This window comes from Triturus cristatus, chromosome 4_2 (genome assembly GCF_964204655.1).
Source record: "Triturus cristatus chromosome 4_2, aTriCri1.1, whole genome shotgun sequence".
NCBI classification, from domain to species: domain Eukaryota; kingdom Metazoa; phylum Chordata; class Amphibia; order Caudata; family Salamandridae; genus Triturus; species Triturus cristatus.
In genome coordinates this window covers 558,788,083-558,801,670 of record NC_140586.1, presented here as the reverse complement: position 1 = coordinate 558,801,670, position 13,588 = coordinate 558,788,083, and the positions used below count along the sequence as shown (strand labels likewise).

Below are 13,588 nucleotides of genomic sequence, written 5' to 3'. Positions count from 1 at the left end.
GTGCTCTCCATGCCACTGGAATCAATCTATCCTGGCTGAAGAGGGGTGAAACCCCGAAACCGGTCCTAGGATGATTGTTTCCAGTCCAGGGAGGACCTGGCTTGGCAGTTCGGGCTGGACTGTTCCCATGAGGCACAGGGTCAAGACTGATTTGCATATGGCTGGGTTCAAACTGGAAAGGCATGGTGAGCAAAAAAACCGATGGATTTAGGCCCAGATCTCTGTACTGGGGTGAATGTATGACATTGTTCTGCATTCTGTCCATCAATTGTTGGTTTTGCAATAGTAGATAGCTGGCCATCTCTAAATATCCATTATCCAACATTTAACTTCGGCTTCTCCTAGAAGCACCTCACCTCACAGAGCGTTTGCCTCATCCATAGAGCCACCATTTTGTTAGGCATACGTTCGCTTATCCTATTGGGAAGATCATTTTAGTAGGCGTTCAGCTGCCACAGGCTTGCCTGCGATTGAGTTGTATTTTAGTTACTAATCTGTGCTTTGGAGCATATGTGTGTGTACGTGTATGTATTTGTATATCTGTTTGTGAGGTGTGCTTGTGCTGCAGTGCTGTGTAGATATGTTGGGCATATGAAGAAATTGTGTGGTTGGTAGGTAAAGATTTGTTAGAATAAATAAGGGGTGCGTGGACTGAGCCTAGCAAGCTTGAAAGGATGTAGACTCCAAGTGCTTCTTCTAGAGGTGTTTAGAGACCATCTGTATCGCTCTGTATTCATTAAAAAGGGAAGTGAATGCTTGTCCCAGCCCTCATATATACTTCATTGTAAGAAAGGAAGAGATGATTTGGGGAGGGAGAGGGGTGTGTTACTTACTTCTGCCAACACCTGCTCCCTTCTTTTGGGTTGACAAATAAATTGACATTTTCAAAAACACTCAGATGTGTAGTATGATTGTTTGTTACCGGTTATGTCTTTTCCGAACATTCTTCTTTTACTTTATACTGCAACATTTTCTTGTTCCTTAGAGTACAGCTAGATCACCTTTAAAATAAAAAGTTGATTTGGCTGTACACTTGTGATAAACCATTGATTCGCCATTGGTAACTAGGCCATCCAAGATGTTTAGTGAAGCCTGTCAGTTTGTAAATGCTTTTCATTTAATTATTAAAAAATGTAATAATTATAAAATAAGAAACTGCTCAGTGAAAATTTTTATAAAAACTATAGAACAAACTCTAACTTCATGCATAAAACATTTAATCTTTTTAGCACGTAGAACAAGGAGTTTCTTGCTAAGTAAGCACTACAAAAGTATTATTATAAGCCAAATTATGCATTCCCGTGTTCTTATATCTGTTGCAGGTTAATAGAAACCGATAGCAAGTCTTTAAAATCAGTAAATGGCTCAAGAAGAAACAGCGGATCCTCGCTTGTATCCAGTTCTTCAGCGTCCAGCAATCTCAGTCATCATTTAGAAGAAGATTCCTGGATACTGTGGGGGAGGATAGTAAACGAATGGGAGGATGCACGCAAGAAGAAAGAAAAGCAAATTAAGGTATTGACATGTCAGTGTGCATGCTGTCTCTTTGTTGATTAAATCTAAAAATCCCTCAGGTGAACTGTTAAAAGTGTTAAAAGTTTGTCCCGCAGTAAACCTGTAACCACTGCAGTGAATCACAAACATGAGCTGTACCATTTATTAGGCTGCAAAATAAGCAAAACTCGTAATGACATTAAACTAAATTTCATAGCCCCTGCTACATATCTTCTATACTTACCCCCAAAAAGAGACCGATCTGACAGATAAACCACAAATTCATCCTGAATTCTCACCAACACCGCTAAACCGCTTAGAAACCGCTAAAATCATACTCTTAATGTATGAAGTGGGACTTAGCCAGCCCGGTTCAGAAAGGAATGCTGCTCTCTGAAGCTCTTGTCCACGTTTCAGGCTCTTCACCATGGCTCCTGGCACAGTACTAGGGTGATCAGGTATTTTGGCCAGGTTAGCATTATGATTTTGTAGGTGGTGATGCAGACTTGGAGGGAAAAGCTAAAATAGGCATACAATGTTGTGAGTTTTGTGGGTATATATTTTTTCAGTTATTTGATTTACTTAATTGGGGTCCGCGTGGCATCAGACCGTTTGACCCGACTGCCCACGTAGTAAAGGATCAGGGATTGAAAAGTGGTTATAAAGCCTGTATTGGGGAATAAGGCCTCTAAACTGTACAGAAGTGAGCGCTGGAATAAGACTACAAGCTTTTGACTTGTATTTTGAAAGAGAGGTTACATTTGATAATGAGCACAATTGATCTAGCCACTAAAGAGTTATGATGTGCATTTGTCAAGCTTCATGTAAAAAAGCAGCTTCTAGAATAGAGCTTCTCTGGTGTACTTGGCTAGGAGAATACAATCTTTTTTAGTCGTGTTCAATTTGAAGTTGATCCCTAATCTCCAAGCCCAAACGAGGGTGAGTGAAATCTTGAGTCTGTTAATGGCCTTGATTAATAATAATTCCAGGTAGAACTGTGTGATGTTGGCGCATTGAGGAATTTTGTTACAGTGGTTGATCAATCCGTAGGTTTCAACAGGATACTATTTTAAGGTTGAAGATGAAAGGAAGAAATGGATTTTCAAGTTACTCCATAGGTTAATGAAGAACACAGATATGGTGAATCCTATAAATAGGTGCTGGCTGGATAGATAGGATGACCTGTCAAGAATAATGTCCATGTTTGTATCCCTGTGAGCAGTGTGGGCCCATTACCAGTTTGTTATCTCATTGTGGACCTCTTGCTGAATCCCTGCATTGCCCGTGGACCTGTGTGAACACTTTTTGCCGGCCTCCCCCGCCGCCGCAGCCCCGTCACACCTGAGGGCGCGGCCGCTGTGAGGGGAGACTACACCCTCCCAGAAGCCTTAGCGGCCGGACGCCGTACATCGTCAGCGTGCGCCCAGTGGCGCTTAAAATTGCACCAGAACTCCGGCCGAGCGGGAGTCTTGTTTGTATCCCTGCGAGCAGTGTGGGCCCATTACCAGTTTGTTATCTCATTGTGGACCTCTTGCTGAATCCCTGCATTGCCCGTGGACCTGTGTGAACACTTTTTGCCGGTCTCCCCCGCCGCCGCAGGCCCGTCACACCTAAGGGTGCGGCCGCTGTGAGGGGAGACTACACCCCCCAGAAGCCTTAGCGGCCGGACACCGTACATCGTCAGCGCACGCCCAGTGGCGCTTAAAATTGCACCAGAACTCCGGCCGAGCGGAAGTCTTGTTTGTATCCCTGCGAGCAGTGTGGGCCCATTACCAGTTTGTTATCTCATTGTGGACCTCTTGCTGAATCCCTGCATTGCCTGTGGACCTGTGTGAACACTTTTTGCCGGTCTCCCCCGCCGCCGCAGCCCCGTCACGCCGTACATCGTCAGCGCTCGCCCAGTGGCGCTTAAAATTGCACCAGAACTCCCGCCTCGCGGGACGCGCCGGGAGAAGCCCGGGACAAGGGCGGGCCGTCTGTGGCCACACCTCTTGGCTACCTCCCCCGTGATGTGAAGTAAGACTCTTGATCTGTGATTCGGACTAAAAACAGATTCGATTTTTGCCACTGTATTCCTACATCATTGATCCTTCGCTAGCTGCGTGGCCACAATGTCAGAAATTTTGTCTACACGCTTAAGTCAAGGCAAGAAGTCATTGGTGGGAGGAAACCTTCGAGGGACACTAGATCACTTCTTGACTAAGGCTGCCTTGAAATTAGATCAATAGATAGCTGTTACCGAACGCCGTTTGTCCTCAGATCTACATCCTAACAAATGCTCATCTCTGGGTTCTATTCAAACAGCGCTCTCTCCACCCATACAACGCACTGAAAAAATTCTCATCGGTGACCCGGGCTTCCCTCTACTTTTACAAGACCGGTCGCCAACTATAGAATCCTCTAGGGGGTCTGATATTATTATTACTGCAAACTCGGATCCTTCCTTAGAATCTATTTTGAAGGAGGCCTTACCAATCTTACCACCTAAATCCAAACCTAGGAACAAGAAAAACTGTAACCCACACAAAATTTCAGGGCCAGGGGTCACATCAAAGAGAAAGCGGGGTGGAGAGGGAACCAAAGGCAGCTGTGCTAAAACACCCAGATTACATATAAGCCCTTTACAGGCTAAAAACATCCAAGCACCCCCGTGTCTGATTTAACCCAGGGACTAGTAGAGAAAATAGAACACCTAGTAAAATCCCTACTAATGCCTCTTTTCGAGAGAGCTAAGAAACTGAGTGAACAACTGGACTCCTTAGCGGAAGTATCCTCATCAAATTGTAAATTATTGAAGGAACTGGTTACTATTCATCCTCATAATATTGGTGGTCAGAAACCCTCTAATCCAACCACCACTGGGGATACCTTACCGCCACTTACAGAAAGCATATTGATTCCAATTAACACCGTCAGTGCGCCTATTACAACAGGCGCGGTGAGTCCATCAGCACACTTGAATACACAAGGAAGCAAAAGCGCAACCACCACTAGGGTACCTCTCCCGGACAAGATTACGAAAGGAGCGGGTCAGCATATAGACTTGCCACCCGAGGCGGCTCCATACGTCATAGTACTTACAGGAGTCCCAGAGTTGACAGCCGGGAAGACGGAGGGGTTTAAAGAACTTAAAAACAAGGCAATCTATAGGCTAAGGAAAAATAGACCTTTGCCCCCTAACATAAATGGCGAAATTCTGTTTGTGAGAAGATTGGCTTGGGTAGGGAATAGACCCAAAGATATAGAGGGGGATATTTTAATCATTAACCTCAAGGATCGAAGGGTTGTTACCCATATAGTAGACTGGTACCAGGAGAGAGGAGGGGCAGGAATTTCAACCCGTGACCTGAGCTACTTTTACCCTCAACCCCTCCTGATGCCCCGTAACAATAGATCCATTCGTGAGACATTTAAGAATTCTAGACATACCCCCCCAGCCCAACCCTTTAGGTTATCTAGCCATTGGGTAGACCCCCATCCATTTCCATCACATGTAGATAGGCCCTTCCCCTACCATCATCTTAGTATACATAATGCATTTCAGTATCCACAATGGTCCATCCCTCTAGCCAACCACTTTGAGGCACTAACAGATTTAGATGACCTGGATTGACAGATGAAGAACAATCTCGAGGCACACCTTTATGTAACCACCATTATGGCACCCAATGATCATTCTAGAAATGTATGCCTAGGCAGGGATGCCCATGAAAACTGGGACAAGGGAACCAAAACTCTAGAGGCAGTAAATGACCAGGGTCAGAACGATTTAGACAAAACATACATGGACTCTATGTCTCAACCTGATACCCAAACAAAGTTAGTTCCTTCTCCCACTATAGCTGCCATACTTAGAGACAGTTTTGACGACTCCTCCTTCAGGAGAGTAAAGGCTACCCAGAACATCCTATCATGGAACGTCGCAGGTCTTACAAATAAAGTGACCTATCAATCGTGGCTAGATATAGTCACTAACTATAGTATTATCTGTCTCCAGGAAACATGGGCTGTAGATGAACTGCATATACCTGGATATCAGACTTTTCATACACCCGCATTAGTAAGTCCACAGGGGAGAAATAAAGGGGGCTTGTGTATATATGTTTCTATTACAGAGGAAATAAAAATACTCGGGTATATGACTACTGAGTATTATCAGATTTTATCAATCAGTTGGGGTCATGTAAAGTTTCTGACCCTAATAAATGTTTATAATAATGTCTCAACAAATAGTTTAGAAAGTGTAATTGATAAATTTATGCATAGTGTTAATATTATTAAGGACCAGAAAGAAGGTGAGATGGCTCTGATCGGGTTGGGTGACTTTAATTGTACTGTTTGTCCTAATGGTGCCAAGGGTATTTGCGGCCTCGGTGAACATAAGGATGAAAATCCCACCCATTTCATCCACTCGAATTCAGGAAATATGTTCAATATTATGATTTTTCATTTTAACCTGTCCTATATTAACGAGTTATGTACTCCAAATATTCCGTTTCAGCCAACTTTTCACGGGCGGGGGTGCAACTCAACAATTGATTTTACTTTTATATCCACAACTCATGCAGGGCTAGTATTAACATGGGAAACACTTGATGCTGTTGTCAGCGATCACTATCCAATCTCTTTTAACCTAAAAATTAAAGGGTGCCAACAGACCTCAGTGGATAAATTTACATACCAACCCACCATCAACCTAGCCACAAAAAATGGTTATTCTATAAAATGGGACAGGGTAGACCCTGTAGGATTCCTATACAATTTAACAGTAACAACTCAAGAAGACTTGTTCATCTGTCTGTCAGAAACTGAGGAGTCATTAAAAATTATGGGCTCGTTCTCAAAAATACGATCAGAACTGAAAAAGCTGCTAACAAGGGAGTACCGACCAAATTCCAATAACACTCATGGTTGGTTTGACAACAGCTGTACAAAAGCACTTACAGCTCTAAAAAGGGCATTGCGTGCATCAACAAAATGCCCTGTGGAGATTCGCCAAGCTAGAAAGCTGTATCAGTTGGCTCTTAAAACCAGGAAACTATCCCTGAGGAAAGAGGCTTGGTCGGCCCTGTACGAAGCCTCTAAATCTAAGGATAATACTGCTTTTTGGAGAGCGGTAAATGCTCCTTACATACAGAACAAACAGACAGACATCATAGACATAGCCATCAACGGGGAAACCTGGGTCAACCATTTTAAGCACCTGTATGACAAAGTCAATCACTCTGACCCTGTTAATCCCATGATTGATGAGTCGGACACCCAACATATTATAAACCCTTTGAACACATTCCCGCTAGGTATTACTTTTACTTGTAAGGAGGTCATTAAGGCAATTAAAGAAAGCCCTTCAGGTAAAGCACCGGGCCCGGTCGGAGTCCCAATAGACGTCTACAAAGCTGAGATTGATCTTTGGGCTCCCATGTTAACAAATGTTTTAAACCACTCAAATAAACATGGGTTTTTATCGTCCTGGTCTGAATTTGTTTTTTTTTTTTTAAACATGTTTTTATTGCAGCATTTTAAACAAAACATCCATCAGGGCAACCGGCATCCGCGTACAATCTCAGATCACACCCCTCGTTGTAGCAATGCACACAGCCGTTTAGCCCACATCCCGGGGGCCGGGCGGCGTAGTTAGACAGTGAATCAAATTATCACAACGATCTTCTCATAGCGATGCCCGGTCCATGTCCCATGAGAGCCTCTGCTTTCATTCCTATCAGATTCTCTCCCCAAATCCAACTCGTCATAACACTACAACCCTACCCTATTAACTCCCCCCCGCCCACCCCACCCCCCAACTGCTGCTGATGTGGGCCCTACCAGTGGTTCCTAACACTAATGCGTGCCAATCATCGGGGTTTGCATCTAGTCTCCCCAGCCTCAAGGAACTCCGCTCTCCTAACGCTCGCGCTCCGCACGCTCCAGCCGGAGATCCTGCAGAGCTTGTACGATCATCTCCCAAGCCCTCACCCACTCCAACCCCTTCTCGTTATCCGCCTTAGTTGCCTGCCGCCTTCTAATCTCTCTCGCATCTAGACCATTTCAACAACTCGGATATCCATCGCCCGACTGACGGGCCCTCCCGGGATTTCCAGTGCCATGTAATTTCTCTCTGGGCCAACATGAGCCCTAAGTCAACGAATTTGCTCGTCACCTTCGTCTTTGCCGTGTGAGGGAACCAAAGCAGTAAACACGACGCCATGTCAAACTCCACCTCCCGGTCAGTTATTGCATTCAAGATCTCCCCCACCTCAGCCCAGTACGTCCCAAGCTTCGGGCACCCCCACAGCATGTGGTCGAGTTCGGCTCCCAGTGCTAAGCATCTCGGGCAAGCGGCATCCCGCACCTTAAAGTATCGACTAATCTTTCCCGGGGTCAAATATGCCCTATGGAGGATGAAGAAATGCACCTGCTGAAAGCGGGCATTCCCACTACCCTTCCAGGTCCTCCGCTGGATGTGGCTCCAGATCGTGTCCGGGATGGGTTTGCCTATGCTTTCCTCCCACCGCTCCTTCAATGCCGCGAGCGGCTCCAGCCCCTCCTGCAGCAGTCTAGCCTGGAGGCAGGTCACCGCCTTAATCGTTCTCGCCGCCATCACCACGTACTGGCAGGTCAGGGTTGCGGTTGGTTCCGCCAACCCTTCCCTCCAATGTTTTTGTAGCGCCGCACTCACCGCTGCATGCAGGAGATAACTCCCATCCGGGAGGCCAAACTGCGCCTGCAAAACCCCGAAGGGGGCCAGCGCCCCGTCTACGTAGAGGTCCCCCACCATCTGCAACCCCAGCTCTTCCCACTCCGCCAGCGGGGACCAGTCGCCTCCATGCGGCAACGCCGTCAGCATCCCCAACGGGATCTACGGTGCATAAGGTCGCGCCGCTTTCGCTCTCTTCATGCTCCTTTGCCAGCATAACCGAAGAGTTCACTCTTCAATGGATAAGTCTCTCGGGTCTAGTTTCTGTTGCATGACTATGTAGGAGAGAACATGCCTCTGGATGCCAGTCCCCCGTCCCTGTTCCGGGCCTCTGAACACTTTAGCAACGTTCTGTGTCAGCACTTGTAGCTGTGCCGCCAGGTAGTATAATTCAAAATCAGGGACCGCCAGTCCCCCCTCAAATTTAGGCCGCATCAGAGCAGTCAGGGCCACCCTCCGCCGTCCGGTCCCCCACAGGAAGCCAGTAACCTGTGTCTTCAATTCTTTGAAAGTCCTCTGCGGGATCCATATTGGCAGGGTGCGGAAATAATAGAGCCGTCGGGGCAGAGCCACCATCTTCAGCAACGCAACCCGGCCCAGCACCGAGAGCGGGAGGGCTGCCCAGAAAGCCATTCACCCCTTCAGGGCCCTTATACAACACCCTATATTACCGTCCAACAGGTTCACGATGTCGTGGTATATCCGGACCCCCAGGTAAGTGAAGCACGTAGCCTCCCACACCACATCCAGAGTGGGAGGGGAAATGGCACCTCTGCCCGCAGCGGGAAAACACAGGTTTTGGTCCAATTGACCTTGAGGCCCGAGAGCCTGCCGAAGCGCGACAGCATCCCCATAGCCCCGTCCAGAGCGTCACCGGTGTCCTCCAGGTACAGCAGGAGGTCATCAGCGTACAGCGAAATATGATGCGTCTCCTCCCCACAGCTAACCCCGCCGTACACCGCCCCTGTCCGTGCTTGTGCCGCCAAAGGTTCCATCGCCAAGGCGAACAACAGGGGAGACAGCGAGCAACCTTGTCTTGTCCCCCTGCGCACCGGGTAAGCTGAGGATATGACTGCTCCCAGCCGTACCCTGGCCGTAGCAGAGGAGTAAAGGACCCTCGTCCAACGTCCAAACCCCTCCCCCAGGCCGGACTTCTCGAGCACCGCATCGTGGTACCCCCATTCGAGGCTATCGAAAGCCTTCTCGATATCCACGGAGAGCACTGCTGGCCTCTGCTCAGGCCCCCAAACGCTGTCTATCACACGGACCAGGCGGCGAATGTTCAAGGCCGTGCTCCTGGTGGGGATAAAACCGGCTTGGTCCTCATGAACCAACTTGGTCATATGTGGCAATAATCTAGTGGCCAATATGCGACTCAGTATTTTATAATCGACCGTCAGCATAGACAAAGGTCTATACGACGTCACATCAGAGGCGTCCCTGCCGGGCTTCAACAGCGGCACCACCAATGCCTCCCTCATCGACTGGGGAAGACGCCCCAGCTCCATGGCCTCAGCGTAGACCAGCAAGAGCCTGGGCGCCAAGGCATCCACAAACTGCGCATAGAATTCGATCGGCAGGCCATCCACCCCCGGCGTTTTGTTTCTGGCCATCTGCTTAATGGCCACCCAGATCTCCTGCAGCGTGACGGGCCCGCCCAGTTCCGTCGCAGTTTCGGCATACACGCGCGGGAGACAAACAGTCGCCAGATAGTCAGCTATTGCGGAGTCCTCCACCCCCAGCTGGCTCTCATAGAGGTCCGTGTAGTATGACCTGAACCGCTGCAGCACTGCCTCTTGCGAATAAACCACCTCCCCCGTCTCCGTTCGAATGCTCATGACCGGGCAACCTCGGGGTTCTGGGTTAGCTAGTCTAGCTAGTAGCGTTCCTACCTTGTCCCTTTCCGCATGCACTCTGACTAGATACAGCTTGTAATCAAAACACCGCAGCCGCTCCGTTTCAGTCGCTACCACCTCCTTCGCCTCAAGCAGCCTGTCCTGTAAATCTGGACGCTCGGGCCTACGCTGCTCCATATCCCCCTCCGCCTTCCCCAGAGCCGTCAGGACTGTAGACCGTACATTCGCAAATTTGCCCATACAAATGCCTCTGGTCACCACCTTCATTGCATCCCATTCCATCGCCCTCGTGGCAGTGGAGCCCACATTCTCCCTAAAGTAGTGCTCTACGCCCTGCTGGACCGCATCACTAAACACCGGATCTTCCAATGTATCCGGTCGCAGCCGCCATGTTGGGACCGCTGACCTCGGCCGCTGCCACTGCACCGTCAACAGCAACGGGTTATGGTCCGAGATAGTTCTAGTGAGATACTCCGTGTGGGCCATCACGGGAGCCAGGGCCCCGCTGCACAAAATGGCATCTATCCTGACATGCAGTGCGTGCAGCGCGGAGAAAAAGGAATAGTCCCGGTCTCCCGGATGTTGCTCCCTCCACACATCTATCAGTCCCCACCTCTCCTGCCAGTCCGCCCTGTGCGCCGCTAACCGGCGCACCGGCGAGTCGGCCAATGGCGGATGCGACCGGTCCAGTGCCACATCAGTGATCGAGTTGAAGTCCCCTCCTATCAATATGGGGCCCGCTAAGAAGTGCGCCAATGAGCCCGTCAGGCTAGCAAAAAAGCGGGCCTGGTCCGTATTGGGAGCATATATGCTGCATAAGGCTACGTCCTGACCATAAAGCCTCCCCTCCACCGCCACAAATCTACCCTCCGGGTCCACCAACTGATTCGTGGCCTGGAATGGGACTCCTGCCCTCACCCATACCAACACCCCCCTGGCAAACGCTGAACACGTAGTTCCAAACACCTGGCCACGGCATCTCCTCTGCAGCGGAGTGAGTTCCTGTTTAGTTAAGTGAGTTTCTTGCAGGAATGCAATTTGTATGCCGCGCCTCACCAGGTGGGCGTGTACCTTGTATCGTCTAGACATAGTGCGGAGACCACGAACATTCCACGTGAGGCATTTCAAATTAGGTAACGTCCCCATTGCAGCCAGTACCCCACCAGCACACCAGTGTCCCAGGCCCACCTACAGCAGCGCAGCAGAACCCCTCAACCAAAACATCCCCACAAACTCCCCCCCTCCCTCTCCCCAGAACAGGACCCAATAATGCACTATCAGCCCCCATCCAAACCTGCAACCCTCCAAACCTTCCCTACTCTGTGGTCGTCTCCACAGAAAGCCTTAAGGGCAGCGCGAGGGTGATTCAGAGCCGACCCAGGGCAGGCCAAGCCCCCGCCCCGAGCCCATAACCCCCGGAGTGTCTCAGCACCATACCTGCGAGTCCGCTGAGCACCGGGACCCCCAGCTAGACCAGGAGTCGTGAATGTGGCCTCACTCCCAGTGTCACCCGTTAAATAATCCATCAGCCGTCTGTGGGGTGACCGCCGGCCCCCCAGAACTGTCAGCCTCCGATACCTCTCCGCCGGACTGCCCGGCCTCCTCACCAGAGTCCGAGCCCACTGATGTCTGCTCCCGTTGGGAGCCCGTAATGATCGCCGTCGCAGCCAGCGCTCCCCGTCTGTCGTCCGCCATCTGTCCGTCCCGCTCCGCTCTCTGGAGTTTGTTGCGTTTGCGGATGCGTTGGGATTTCCGCACTTGGACCGGTTTCTGTCTCTCCCTTTCCTCCTTCCCCCCCGGGCCGTGCCAGCGCGATACGACTCCAACCACGTCCACACCTCAGCAGGGGCCTGAAAGAAGTGAGTCGTTCCGCCCACGATAACTCTCCGCTAACTCTCAGCTTCGCTGGAAACAGCAAGGAATATTGCAGGCCCTCATTCCGCAGTTCTTTTTTCACGGCCAAAAAGGAAGCCCTGTTCTTCTGGACCTCCTGCGTGTAGTCTGGGAACACCGTGACTGAGCTATTGGCCACCTGAAAGGGGCCTTCCGAGCGCGCCCTCTGTATCAGTAGGTCTCTGTCCCTGTAATGCAAGAGTCTGACCACCATTGGTCTGGGAGGGCGGCCGTGCGCGGGCGGGCGAGCCGGGACCCTATGCGCCCGCTCCAGGGAAAAGAAGGGGGAGAGGCCCTCCGGGGCCACAGTCGTTTTAAACCAGTTCTCCATGTAGGCCACAGCGTCATCCCCTTCAACTTTTTCCGGCAGGCCCACTACCCTCACGTTGTTCCTCCGATTGCAACCTTCGGCGTCCTCCGCCCGTTTCTCCAGCGTCGCCAGACGGCCCAGGATATCAACAAGTTTGCGTTCCGCGGTCACCGCTGCTGGTTTGAGCTCCTGGAGCAGCAACTCATTGCCCTTTGCCCTTTACTCTGTCCGCCAGTTTGGCATGATCTGCCCTCAAGAGGCCCAGTCCAGTGGCAACCTGCGCTATGTCCTGATGCAAGGCCTCCTTGGTCGCGGTGATCGCCTCCAGGATCCCATCCAGCCGTTTGTTCAGGCGCCGTTCCTGCGCCGAGCCCTCCGGGTCATCGTGGGCCCCACCAGCCGTGGCCGACAGCGCCGCCCGGCCGTGCCCGGGAGGCAACTGCGGTGCGACCCCCTTAGTGGTCATCCCGCCCCGCGCTAGCTCCAGTTCATGGCACCTCTGGAAGACAAGTCGGTTCCAACTTCCGTCCACTCCAGGAAAGAGGACCCGGAGCCCGGCGCCCGCTCACCGAGATCGGTGTTCTCCTCGGGGGGGGGGGGAGGGGGTGCGGTCCACTCCCCCAGGGCACAGCGGCCCGACAGCCCGGATACTCTGCTCGTGGCCAGCAGGTTGTCCCTCCGCCAAAGCCGCCCGCTGCAGGCGCTTGTAGCCCCGTGCCTCCGTCCTCGTGCCCCCGAACGCCACCCAGGGCAAGGGCCTTCCGCTACCCCTCGTAGCGTCAGCAACAGTGCAGGCTCACCTCATCCCCGCTCCAGCGCCGAGGAGGACCCAGCTCGATCCACCCCACTGGGCCAGCCGTGCACCCGGGGGGGGGCGCTACTCTGCAGTCATCTGGCGTGCCGGTCCTCAGCGCTCCCCAATCCGAGTACTGCTGTCCCTTCAGGCCGCCATCACCGTCCGGCCACAATCACTGGGTGCGTCTCACCTGGCTCCGCCGCCAGCTCCCGCAGCGCGCCCGAGCCTGTCTCCTCCGCAGCCCAGCAGCCACTCCGGTCAGCCACGTCCTTCCGCAGGCAGCCGTGCCCCAGCGGGGCCGGCGACGAGGGCAGCGACTCAGCCCCTGATTCCGGATCCACCGCTCCCCTCACCGTCTCCGTCGTTCGCCTTTGTGTGTGGCGTCTCGCACCGCGCCTCCCTCCAAGAGCCGGACTCCCCTCACTAGGCCGCTGCGTTCCGCTATGGGGGAGGGGCGGCAGAATCCCCCGCCGCCGCCGCGGCGGAAAGCCCCTCGCACCAACGCCGGGTCCCCGGGATCGCGGACAGTGGGTGACCGGTTC

The 13,588-nt window shown here is 51.6% G+C and overlaps 1 protein-coding gene across 4 annotated transcripts in view; it reads left to right on the top strand.

Annotated features, from left to right (window-relative positions):
- Positions 1-13,588, top strand: part of EVI5 (ecotropic viral integration site 5) — a 1,102,294-nt gene that overhangs the window by 338,430 nt on the left and 750,276 nt on the right. For all 4 annotated transcript variants that reach the window (XM_085602190.1, XM_085602187.1, XM_085602191.1 and 1 more), the window contains one exon: positions 1,323-1,515. In XM_085602190.1, coding sequence (XP_085458316.1) covers positions 1,323-1,515 — 193 coding nt within the window. The remainder of the gene's footprint in view (positions 1-1,322; positions 1,516-13,588) is intronic.